At 47.9% G+C, this 13,447-nt stretch overlaps 1 protein-coding gene across 2 annotated transcripts in view; it reads right to left on the bottom strand.

The window, feature by feature from the left end:
* Positions 1-9,883, bottom strand: part of Kcnk10 (potassium two pore domain channel subfamily K member 10) — a 138,503-nt gene extending 128,620 nt beyond the window's left edge. Inside the window, exon 1 of one of the 2 annotated variants that reach the window (XM_085697802.2) lies at positions 9,464-9,883. In XM_085697802.2, the coding sequence (XP_085553928.1) occupies positions 9,464-9,506 (43 nt within the window). In that variant the 5' untranslated portion in view covers positions 9,507-9,883. Of the gene's footprint in view, positions 1-5,920; positions 6,428-9,463 lie in introns of those variants that run through there. The other variant, XM_048449376.3, reaches the window with a different exon arrangement.
* Between the last annotated feature and the right edge of the window lie 3,564 nt (positions 9,884-13,447).

The following is a 13,447-nucleotide window of genomic DNA, read 5'->3' as shown; positions in this document are numbered from 1 at the left end:
TTAACTCAATGTGAGCCACCATGAAGTAAGTACCCTTCTTAACAAAATCTGCAAAGAGACCATCATTTTTATTCATGTTTCTGATCTCTTCAAGGGACTAAACTGAAGCCTCTGAATTAACTGTGGGCAAACAACTTCTTCCCGCTCTATCATTCAACAGTCTCTGTCTCTCTCCTTCTCTCTCTTTCTCTCTCTCTCTGTCTCTCTCTGTGTCTCTCTGTCTCTCTCTTCTGTCTCTCCCCCTCTCTCCCTCTCTCTCTCTGTCTCTCTCCTTTTCTCTCTCTCTGTCTCTCCTCTCTCTCTATCTCTCTGTCTCTCTCCTTCTCTCTCTCTATCTATCTCTCTGTCTCTCTCCTTCTCTCTCTCTATCTCTCTGTCTCTCTCCTTCTCTCTCTCTCCTTCTCTCTCTGTCTCTCGCTCTCTATGTGTGTGTGCGCGCACACACACACACACACACGTGCACACAGATGTGTTAGAAATGACATGAACGGCAAAGGTCCACATGCCCTGTCTTCATTCCACAAAGAAAGAACCAACCATGCTGTAAAGGAAGCTTGAACCAAATCTCAATCCAGAAAATCTCTGAAACACCATCCTGCTGTACTTTCTGAGCTAATTATGGTGATTTAGGCTCATTATTAATTGCATTTGGAATGCTGATCTTCTGAAAGTTGGATATGAAATCAGAAATAGAAGACTCCCTTTCCAGAAAAACTAAACTGTGCGAATGTGTGTTTGGAAACATGCTAATGAAGACAGCACTCATGGGACCTCGCAGGCTCAATGTAGTTCCCATTCACCACAGACTGATATCTTCTCTTAGGCAGGATGGAAGGTGGGCTTCTACAGACCGACTGCGTTCAGCACGCTGACTCATGGGGTAACATGTCTGCCAGCTGACGCAGGCGCAAGCTGCTGAAACAGCCCATAACTGAAGACCTACACCCCTCTCAAAGAGATCTGTCAGTATACTGTTGAGTAGGAAGCGGGGATGACCTTGGAACTGATAAAGACCCTGGAGAGAAGAAAGGTGTCTGGAAACTGCTCTGGGGAGGCCAATGTCGGCTTGGTTCCGCCTCTCTTCTGCCTCTTTGAAGTGTGGAGGCCCCAAATAAGCTGTTTATCCTTTTTCTAACATCCTGGCTTTCCCAGCAGTAAGACTGAACTCTAATATCTGCAAAAAATAGTTGCTTGAAGAACAAATGACATCATTTGTTAGAAGTGTTCTGTAAACTGAAAAGTGCGACACCAAAGGTGAAGAAGACCTTTCTGGAACTCTACCCGGAAAGCACAGCTTTTTAAAGAATCCAGCTCCTGTTCTGAGGTTTTACTCATTTCTCAGGTGTATTAAAGGGCCTGAAAACAGCCACAGACCCATTATTATCTGAATACTGACCAGGTCTTTGTCTGGCTGGACACGCCCATCTGGCATCACTACCTCACACTCACAGAGCCTTTCAGTTTCTGGGAAAGGGGAAAGGAAGACAGCATGCTACAGGCTTGAGAAACGGAAAGGAAAGGAGGATGTGAGTGTCGGTTCTGGGCCATGTTATTGAAGACAGTTTTCTTCTAGCCTTATTTGTATTTTGTGGTTTGCAACTTAGAGGCATCTAACATTTCATAATGCACAGAGCCTTGGGTCCCCTCGAACCCCACCCATGCACCTGTCCATCATCCATTCAAACATCAATCAATCTATCTATCCATCTCTCCCTCTACCTAGCTCTCCTCCCTCTTTCACCCATTCCTATCTCCGTCTACCCATCCAGTTCATCATCTGTTAAATCACGGGTTCATGAGTGACTAAGGTTTGCCAGGTACTTCCTGTAGCACTGGAGTACAAGAATGAATAGATGTGGAAGAGCCCTGGTGAAGCTCGCACGCTAGTGAAGGAAGCTAGCAGCACATGTGATGTGTAAGGAAGCAAGATGGTTCTAGGGAGCAACAACTGCCAGAAAGACTCCGAAGCAGATGATGTATTATAGAACCTGGCAGAGACAGGGAACTGGATTCTTCAAAGAGGCCAGAAAGCCCTTTCAAAGGAGGTAATGTGTGATCTGGGAGTCAAATGGGTACAAGGAGCCAGGTGTGTGACTATTCACCACAAGCAGCTCTAGTACAGATGCAAAGGCCCTGGGATGAATACAACGTCTTTTTTTTTTTTCAGAAAAGGAGGAGGAAATGGGAAGAGGAGAAGGATAAGCCACTGCCCAACTACTCAACCGTCAGAACTTGGAGGACAGTATGAGGAGACAAGCTAGAGAGAGAGACAAAGGTCATGTCAGTGATTGCTCTCTGAATGGGAAGAAAGTAGGGCCCTAGAGAAGTTAAATGAGTAGCCTGAAGTCACACAGCTACTAAATGCTACAACTGCCTCCAGAACCTAATTCTTTTCTATCCCCACACCTTGAGGTTTCTACACTATATTGATCCACTCGCCTTAAGCCATGAAACATCCTGTGTTGATGCTTCTGGGGCTTAAAAGCCTTAAACATACTTTAACAGCAAGCAAATCCCAACCAGGCAGGAAAGCACCACTAAATGAGTCTGGTGACTCTGAATGCATACGGCCCCTCTTCTAGTCCCTGTACCTCTTCTTTCTCTTTCTTCTTTTTTCCCTCCTTCCAATGGGTTTTCCCAGTCCCTGAATGATGGAAGACTCACTAGGCAAGAGTTTAATGCCCCAGCTGTTCATGATACACAGGCTAGAAGAATTCTTAAAGAGCCCAGGCTCTAATCCAGTCTCACCACCTTGCTCACTCGGAGCAAGTTACGTGGCCTCTCTCTTCTTCGGTCCCCTCACTTTTGAAAGCGGGATAATACTCTCCTTCTAAGATGTATGTCAACATGAAGGAAGCTAATATATGTCAAATATTCCATCCGTGTCTGGCATGTAACTCTAAGACACACCCACTCTCCCGCCTCATAGCCAGACTCTAGTCTCCTGCACCTTTGGAAACCAGAGGTGCGGACGGGATCCCTTCCGGGGAAGGCAGCTTCACAGTGTCCTGGTGGCAAGCAAAGGTCAAATAGCACAGCAACATACCATCAAATCAGAGCTGGAAAAATGGAGCCTGAAGACTGACCTGGGCTTAGTTCCTGGCACTCACACGGCAACTGGATAATCATCTGTTGTTCCAGCTCCAAGAAGGATCTGGAGCCTATACTACTGGCCTCCGTGTGGAACACAGATAGACAGACACAGGCCAAACAGCCAGACACAGAAGACAAAATAGAGAATTTTTTTTTAAATACTGAAAACAAACCAGAAGGAGAGACCAGTGAGAGAGAGGGAGGAGGGCTGGGGGTGGATAGCTGGGGTCCAGGATATAAATATAAGCAAAGTATAATGATATATATGAATGAAGAGGTCATCAGGAAACCCATTCCTCATACGATAACTAAATTTTTAATTAAAGAGGTGAAGTGTGAGGATAACTGAATGGAATCGTGAACATGAAGCACCTGGCACGCTGGGCCGGCTCGTGAGATGCTGTCATTTTTATTGAGGTGTTTATTTTTAGCAGCTGTGTAACTATAGAAGCTACTCCTGTGCTTTTCTTCCCCGGATCAGGCTGTGAAATACGGGGAATTTGTGAGAAGCACTTGTCACCGGGGCACAAGAGGCTCAAGCCAAAGCCGGCTCAGGAAGACAGCCCCTCAATGCTCCTTCTACCAGAATTCCGGAAGCTACCTACCCCTCCCAGTCAGCGCCTGCCCCCTGGGGACATCTCACCCTGGAGTGGGTGTACTCCCTGCTCCACACCAGGCCTGCCCCCACCGCCTCCCAGTCCTTCAGATGTCCCACCTGGGTACTTCTTTCACAAATTCTGTGGACTTCAGGTCAGCACAGTGTGTGGTCCCTCATCTCTCCATCCCCACAGCCACCGCCTTGGTTGGCACACCATTGTATCTGGTCCCCACAGTCCCATTACACGGCAATGGTTCTGAAACTTAGCTCAGATCACATGGCTTCAGCTAAAACTTTTCAAGGCTTAAAATAAAGACCCCTCTATCTCGATCCCAAGCCTGACTCTGTCACCACCACCACCAGGGCTCGGCCCCAGAGCCTGTAGACTCCCCTAGCCACACCTCACAGCACCTGCCCGTGCTTTCTCTCTCCTCCCGGCATGGGATGCTACTTCCAGATCATCAAATGCACACGGTCCATCTGCTCTGCGACCTTTGCCCTGCAGCTCCCCCATGGAAGGCAGATCCCCCTCTCACTGGCCGGCTAACTTCCACTCTAGGTGTCAGGCCAGCATCCATGGTCTCACAAAATCCTCCTGAGCATCCCCTCCCTCGGCCTTTGTCAGTCTGCTTTGTTTTGTTTCAGACAGGCTAGAAGCCCAGGTTGACCTGGAACTCTCAATATAGCCCCATGTTAGCCTCGAACTCATGGGAATCCTGACTCAGCTGGCATTGCAGGCATGAACCACCACACCCAGCTTCAGTCTTTCCTATCAGACTTTTTGAAAGCCCCACGGTGCTCACAGAACATGCTACTCCTCTCTGTACCCACTAATTTTGACCTGACACCCACACTGTAAATTCCAAGAAGATACATATTTTATCTGTCCTGTTCTGACTATATTTCCAGGGCCAGGACTACGCCTGGTGGGAAGCATGTATTTGACAAATCAATATGACCTGCAAGAATTAAAAATAAAAGCCAAATGGCACTTCTTATTTCCAGAGATTTGGAGCCCGAAGGGAAGGCTGGGGCTGTACTGAGAGTGTTTGCAAAATGAAGGGCAAGGTCTCTTCACTCGCTGGCCAGCCAGTCAGCTTATAAGATACACACAGTCCACAAAAAAAAAAAAAAATAAAATAACTTGTTTCCCCAGTTCCAGTTTGGGGAAAAGAAGAAACGTAGGCATAATGAAATTTAAACCAAGGAACTGGGCGGGAATTAGATATAATCAAGATACATTGTATGAAATTGTCAAAGCCTAAATAAAAACATATTCTTTTTTTAAAAAATGAAATTTAAACACACACCAAATTTTAACCCCAAGATCTACTCAAGCACTGACTGCCTGTGTGTGAGCTAAGGGGTGATTGGACATAAGGTTTCAACTTCTCCTGTTCCCATGTGGGTCACTAAGAGCTGTGATAACATCTGTACATTAACAGCAGAGGCAGTAGTCAAGGTCAGGGGTGTGGTGCAGCTGCACACCTGTCTTAATCCTTTTACAGGAAGGGAAAGTGACCCCACTTTCCGAAAAGTGTACCAAGCCATTGTGTGAGTGGGTACACTGTGGGTCACTCCGTGAGCCCTTCCCAGACCCACCATTGTCGAGGAAAGGCGCTCCCCACACTCTTTCTACAGCCTGAGCCAAACTAGCGGGCAGGATTAGTAATAAGACAGGGCAAAGACTCCGCAGGCCCCGTGGGCTCCATTATTGGACATGCCCTACGAGAGAAGTGCCACCCCAGGGGCAGCTACCGCAGCTCGCAGCCTCGGATGCTGCCAAGAAACCTGTCCCCCTGAGGACACCCGGGCCGTGTGGTGAAGTTCCAGGTCCGGTGAGAGACACCCCACCCATCTGCCAGAGAGACAAAGATCACCAGAAACAAAGGACACACACACACACACACACACACACACACACACACAGGGACACTCACAAAGTCAAAGCAAATACCAACACTCGGTGAAATTTCAAAACAAACAGCCAGCTTGGCATATCTTTAAATAGATTGTGAAACCATCCTAGAGGGACAACGATTATGTGACAGGCGCGATCTGGGCTCCGAACCCACGCTGCCTCCGCCCTCCTCCCACCCACGCTGCAGTTGCCAGGCGCATTTCCCAGCCTCAGGACGCTTGCTGCCGGGAGCAAGCTCATCCACGCCTGCCAGTGAGGGACCTGCAGGTGGAGGAGAGCCAGGGTAGCCCGAAGTAGGCAATACCAACCTTTAGGATCCCAGTTCACCTGCTTTCTTGGCGTCTCGATTGGAAATTTCATTGCTCCGTTGCCCACAAGGGGAAGAAATGAAAAGAATCAAAATAATAATAATAAAGTCTTCAAGATTTACAACTCTTCAGTTAAACAGACCAACAGAATAATTTGTTAGGATGGAGGAACATTGGAGTGGCTCGTGGGGAGCCCCAAAGAAAGACAAGCGGGAAAATACTAGCTGAGGAAAAGCACTGAGCACTGGCTTGGGTGTTTGCACCGGTTAAGGAGGTGGCCAGCTGCTGCCCTCGTGGGTGAAAGAAAAAGTAAGATCGGATGCTGAGGGTGGTTCCGAAAGGATGAAAGAGCGGGGTCGCTTCTGCAGAAGCGGTAGGAAGAGGCAAAGCTGAGCAGCCACGGGGCCGACGCCGAAGAGAATCCCACCGCAGAGTCCCTCGGGTCCCCAAAGGCGTGTTCGTACCCCCTCTCTCGCTTACACACACACACACACGCACACTACACACACACATACACACACACACACACACACACAGGCGCGCACACACCCGGCCGCGCGCTCGGGCGGGCACGTCAGCCTCGCTCGGCTGATCACAGAGCACTCGCCCCACCCCAGCCGCGGCTCCTCGCCCCCGGGCGACGCCCCCCACTCCCCACCCGCTGAAAGCCATTGGACGGAAGGGTGGCGCGGCGCCCGGGGGAGCTAGCGGCCAAGGCGACCCTCCCCGTGGTACGCTGCAGGTGCCGCGCCACTGCGGGAGAAAGAGGGACGCGTGTGGATCCGGACACCCGGGTCTGGACGCTGGGCGGTGGCAGACCTGTCCTCCCCCGGCTGCACAGCGATAGCAAGCAGAGGGCGCGGCTGCTAGGCTGCTACTTACTGGCGCGGCCACAGCGTGCTCGGTGGAGTTGCAGCCGGAGACACGCTTGGCTGCCTGGAAGGCTCTGCAGGAGGCGGAGGAAAGGGCCTGCCGCGGCCCCACCGCAGACCTCGGCCTGGGAGGGTGACCTCCTTTCACCGCTCCCACCCCGGGAGCCTGTTCTCTCTCTTCTGTCAGTTCATTTTTGGTACTTCACTCCCTGCTCCCGAGCGAGGTTCTCTCGCCTGAGTCCCGAACCCATGTCCCCACTGCGCTACTGAGTTGAAGAGGCCAGCACCAGCCATGAGCCTTTTGTTCTGGGACCGCTTTGTATCTGCTGCTATCTCACTGCACCTAGTTCCCCAGACGCAGCTTGGTCCCTTCCCCAGCTACCTGTAGCCGGACTGGGGCTTATGCTTGGAGGCTAGGGAGATGGGTTGGGGAGAGACACTGAGTCCCTGGGGAAAGTCGAGTTGCTAAGGCTTGGCGACTCTGAGAAGCTAAGGAGGTGGCCCAGGGAACCCGTGAGAAACAACACCAGCGGTGGGTGCAGGAAGACCTTAGCCATGTTCTCAGAGAGTTAGGGCAATGCCTCACCCCCACTGGGTTTATGACAAACTCGAGGTGTCCAGAAAAGGCTAGAGGTGCTAGGGTGATCTTGAAAGAGTCACCCAAGTATCAATATAAATTCTGCTTACAAGTCCCCTGGGATGCCTAGCAAGAGAGTCTTGCACATAATAGGTGCTCAAAAAAAAAATGTTTGCTAAAGAAAGTTACGATTAGCACACTGTGGTGTTCGATAGGAAGTTCAACTCATATCCTTGTGTACCCTGGTCTACAAGATTGCTAAAGTCACTGTCCATGTAGAATACACAAACTAAAGCCCTTCTGTGTACCATTACTGCGCCTGATGTTGACCACCTGGCAAAGAGTAAGACTGACGTGAACCTTTCCTTCAGAGAAGGTCAGGTTGATGGCGATTGTCTTAACACATGGAAGACAAAGTGATAACTGCCCTATTCCCAAGTCTGCCAACTGTGGTCCAAAAACCATACAACAGCCTTGAGGTTCGTTGAGGGGTTCAGGTCATCTTATCATCGCCCCCCCCACACACACACACCACACCACACACACACACCACACACACCACACACATCACACACCACACACACACACACACACACACACACACACACACACACACCCTGGTCTTTAAGTCCAAAGGCAAACTCTATGAAGATCCACAGGGGCACTGGCTGGAAAGTGCTTTGTCACTGACTTCACAAATGACCCAACGTGGAGCTTGAGTTCTCTGCAGACCAGGTTCGAGGAAAGCTGGCACCACGGTGAAGTGCTGCTCTGCTTCCTCAGCCCTTTGAACGGATTCCCCAGGCGCATCAGGGCTGCCTCCTCTGGGCTGTTTCCACACTTGCCCCTCCTTGGACTGTGAGGACGAACAAGGCATGAAAAGAAGGCAAATTCAATGTCTGCATCTCCCAGTTGTGAGCCTCAGAGACTCTGGCCTGGATAGGAATTCCTTACCCAAGCCCACAGAGCGGAGGCTTCCAAGCACTTCCAAACCTCACTCTGTCCTCTGCTCCCTGCATTCCCCCTGGAAATCAGTGAGGAATCAACAGAAATGCGCCTTCTCTCCAGATCCCTCCCAGGTGAGGAGCAAAGCAGTTTATGTAATGCAACTTCACCTTCTCCCATCTCTTCCTCCATCTCTCTGAGGATGCCTTCCCTGGCCTCTTTTCACAGAGGAGAGACTTCTGCTCAGGGGGATAAAGAGATGCTCCCAAGGTCACAGAGGGGAAATCAAAACCACAAGGGTGCTTGACCCAAACACCCATAGTTTCTATACCAAAACCTTGGGGCCCAGGACCTTGACTCTGACCAGATGGCTGTTTCGAGTAATGACGATTCTAATATTGGACTACCCAACACTCCAACCTCCTGCCCTTTGTAGAATGAATGGGCTCTCCTTGTATTCAGAAGTCAACATTAAGGAATCCTATCACTGCCCAAAGTACCATTTTTATGGAACAAACTGCTATCTTCTGATGCATTACCATTCAGCCAATCAACAAACACAGAGCATCCCTTAGGTACAAAGTTGCAGGTCTTCTTTTGAAGTGATTTTGACCTCTGGGTAATGAAGGACCTCCCCACCCCAAGAGCATCAGGACAGTTATGGGGAGGCTGGAAGACTTGGGGCAGACCCTGCTGACCTGGGGAAACAGACAGAGTGTTTAGCTCCTGGTTGGGTTCAAGTCTTGCTCTGGTCACTGGCTTGGAGGAATACCTCTCTACTGAATCACTGGATTCCTTCCCTCTTACCTTTCACTGGCCACTCACCTCTGGGTCATTCCCTCATCCCCACTCTCATTCTCCCTTCAGGATGTGTTCAAAGACAAGTTTATGGAGGAGGATGTGGAACAAAAAATAAAGAAATTCCAGTATCCTCCATTCAGTACACGTGAAATTAGATGCAGTTCTTCCAAAACTGAAGTGCAGGACCACCCCTCTCAACCTACTTAGCACATTAACCCCTTGTGTGCCTCCCCCACCCCCTGCCCCCGCCCACCCGCCCGCCCCCCCACCCCCCCACCCCCTCTTCCAGCTTCCAACAAAGTCAATTCTTGCCGGTTGGTTGGTTATTTGCAGACTGATTCCACTTACCCAAAGGAGGAAGAAAGAAGTGACTTAGGCAGGGAAAACACATCCACAAAAAAAACAGCGCCGAGTACTTGGCTCTCGCTCTGCGCCACAGCAACTTCCATGGCTATCGCTGCGGGCCAGTTAGGTCTGGTGGAAAGAGCCCGCCCGCCTCGGGTTTCTGCAGCAGAAAAACAAGGTATCTGGCGGAAAAACCGCCCTGCACTCGCTCTCGCCCAGGCTGACAGAGGCGGCATTCAGGGTGCACTGGGTCCTCCGCCTGGTCCCTGCAGCTCAGAGTAGAGTTGTCTGCCGCACTCTTTGCCGCTAGCTGAGTGACCTGGCGTGGGAGGGCTGGGGAAACCCCAAAACCTCAATCATCTCTGGTAACGAAGTTTGGCTGAGTTGGCAAGCCCTTACGCATCCCTCAGTCGCAGTCTGGGCTGACACAGTGTGACCTGAGGGGGCAGCTAACGAGGGCAAACTGCTCAGCCAGAGAAGTGTTGAATTCTACTCAGAGGTGAGGCACAAAAATTTCCTGGGACAGCGGATCATTGGGGACAATAAAGCATCTTGGGGGATTCTGCTTAGCTAAAGGGAGAGGATCAAAATCCACTTTAAATTCATGGAAATGGGTTCATACACCAGCACAGAATTGTTTCCCTTGGGTTTCGTCGTTGCTTCCCCAAACACAGAAGAAATCCGCGCCCCCCCCACCCCCCCACCCCCGCTGCCGCCCCATGCTTCACCTCTTCAATCCATTTTTCAAAAGACTTGAACTCCATTTGCACGTTGCTTTATGAAGATATCACCTGGACATACAGACACACACATGTGCGGGTGGGGGATAATACACCCATTCATTAGAGAAAGGAATGGGTTATCGACTGGGACTAGTTTTCCTTTAAGACAGTGTCTCCACATAGTTCTCAGCACTAAGCCACTCTTTCAGGTGCCGACCACCATCTGGGGAAACCTACCCTTAAGTATATGTTGCTCTAATCTTGGGCTGTCTTCTGGCGTGTAAAAGCCTCAACAAAAGGGCAAATGTGTCAGATATCCCTGGTAACATGGATCTGGACTGCCCAGGAACAAATGGTTGTGCGCACATCCTGCAGACTTCTCTTGCTGACTCAAAGCTCTGATTGGGAATTAAGGAGGATGACATAGTCTGAGCTCCCACGATGGATGTTGTGATTAAAGTTTCAATCTGACGGAGATAAGTCATAACCAGACACAGTAGCCTTCCCTTGTAAGCGCTCTCTGTTTTAAATCTTAGCTGTAAGAGAATAATATGTACACTCCCGTTTGGGCGTTATGCCAAACATCTTAACCAAAATGAATAAGCCATAATCCCGCTTCTCATTTTACAGTTACTACCTTTTTCTGGGCTACTACCAAAACATAAGCCTAAGGGTGTTTTGTTTTGTTTTGTTTTGTTTTGTTTGCTAAGAGCTTGAGCTGGAATTGTTTTCCTTCATCTTTTTATTTTGAAATTTTTCAGGCAAGGCTTGAAAAAATTTTTCAGTTACTTGGGAGGCTGAGGTAGAAGGACCTCAAGTTCAAGGCGTGCCTGCATTACAGAGGTGGGTCAGTGCCGACCTGGATATCTTAGAGATACTATATCACAAAATAAAATAATTTTAAAAGGGATATAACTCAGTCGTAGATCACCTGCCTAGCATGAATAGGACCATAAATTCAATCCTTATTACAACAAACCGAAGAGGAGGAGGAGAAAAAAAGGAAATAATAAAAGATTATAGTTCTTTAGTTAAAAAATAGTCAGGGTTGTGGGCCTGAGGAGGTAGTTCAGTGGGTGAAGAACAGGCCTGAGGACTGTGTTCAGATCCAGAGACCTCACACAAAGTCAAAGCTGGTAGCACACTCCTATAATCCCAGTTCTTGCTCTGAGAGAGGAAAGTTGTGATAGGCAACTTTCTGATGCTCTTGAGACAGTTAGCTTAGTTGATGAGACAAAAAGACTCTGTTTCAAGCAAGGTCAAGGGTGAGGACCAATACTCACTAGAAATTGCCCTCTGACCACCCTGCACAGACCCACATTCACACACACACACACACACACACACATATACACACACGTACACACCACATGCACACTTTAAGAATCAGTACTATGGTTTAAGTGTTTCTACCTCTCCAAAAATGTCAAAACATAAACCCTAATGTAATGTTACTAAGAACTGAGGCAGTTAGAGGATAATTAACATGGGAGAGCTCCACCCTCATGAACAGGATTCGACCCTTTACAAAAGGGTTTTCAGGTGCCAGGTCGGCCCTTTTTACCTTCAACCATATAAGAATGCTCCAAGAATGTCCCAGAAACAGAGACAGGTACTTATAAACTATCAAACTTGCTGTCACCTTGGTCTTACATGTCTCAGCCCAAAGAACTGCAGAAATCATTTCTATTTGAAAATCATCCAATATAAAATATCTTGTTATAGTGGTTCAAATGGACTAAAACAAGCAGGATATAATTATGACTGCATTTAGTCACCATGCCTACATATTCTTTGATATCCTCTGGGGATTGGTTCCAGGAACCCCATGGATACCAAACTCCAACGATGTTCAAATCTCACGTAAAATGTCAGATCGTTTGCATAAAAAAACTATACTCATTCTCCATTCTACTTTATCCTTTAAAGGTTTAATTTTAGCTAATTTTAAGTGTAACTGTGTCTGTGTTGCATGTATAATGTGTTCATGTCCTACGATGTCAAAAGAGGCCTTAAAGCTAGAGTTCCAGGGGCTTATGAGCTGCCCAATGTGAGTAATGAGAACTGAACTCAGGTTGTCTGGAAAAATAGCAGAATGAGCCATCTCTCCATAGCCTCTCTCTTCTACTTTAAACCATCTCCAGACTAATTACCAACCCAATACAAGGTAGGGGACGCTGGGTAATTACAAGACTGCATTGTTTAAGGAATAATGACAAGGGGAGAGTGTGCACATGCTCAATACAGATGCAGTTCTTTAAATATGTTCTAAGGTTTGTTCAATCAATGAATGTAGAGCCTACAGACAGGAAAGGCTAATATTTGATATGACCATATTTTAAAAGCATTTCTTTACCTTTTTTGTTTGCTTGTTTGAGGGTTTTCTTTTTTGTTTTTATTTTGCTTTGAGGCAGTATCTTATTGGGAAGCCCAGGTTGCCTGAAGTGCACTATGTAGCCCAGATTGGGCTCAAACTCACGGCAATCTTCTTACCTCAACCTACTAAATGCTGAGGTAATAGGCATGAGCCACCACACCCAGCATAATACTTAAGGATCTTAATTTTTTCTAATAAGTTGTTTATTTTTACTATATGAGTATCGGTGTATTGCCTACACATGTTTTTGTGCACCACACAGGTGCAGTGCTCACAGAGAGCATCAGATGCCCTGGCACTGGAATCACACACTGCTCGGGAGATGCCGTGTCTGTGCTGGGAACTGAACCTGGGTCTCTGCAAAAGCAACAAGTGCTCTTAGCCACTGAGACATCTCTCCAACCACAGTAGTAATGGTTCTTCAAAAGACCCCCCAAAAATAAATAAATAAAGAACCCACATTCATTTCCTTTCTGCTAAGGCTAAATGTCACAATGTATGAAAGAGAAAAGATATATTTCCAGACCAGGAAGTACTTAAAATGACTTAGTATTTTCTGAGATGCCCCCCCAAACTCCACCATAATATTCTCAAAAAATGACTGTATCTCTACTCACCAAGTTTCTACCCTCCTTACTCACAGAAGTTATCTTTGTTTTATATCCCCCAAAGGCCAAGTTTCAATGATGGGTGTTTTCACACATGTACACCAAGATGACAGGCATGGCTGACATTTATTGAATTTAGAAATATGAGCCTTAGCAAGGTCACGTAGTAAAAGAATATGCTGATTGTCACGTCAACCTACATAGGATTTTCATTTGAACCAAAACTTGAAGACAGACATGTTTTCAATATTTATTTGTATATGGACAAATCTTAGTCCCA

The sequence above is a fragment of the Myodes glareolus genome, chromosome 11, assembly GCF_982192425.1.
Source record: "Myodes glareolus chromosome 11, mMyoGla1.1, whole genome shotgun sequence".
Taxonomy (NCBI): domain Eukaryota; kingdom Metazoa; phylum Chordata; class Mammalia; order Rodentia; family Cricetidae; genus Myodes; species Myodes glareolus.
The sequence above is the reverse complement of the archived record's forward strand: the minus strand, read 5'-3'. Positions and strand labels throughout refer to the sequence as shown.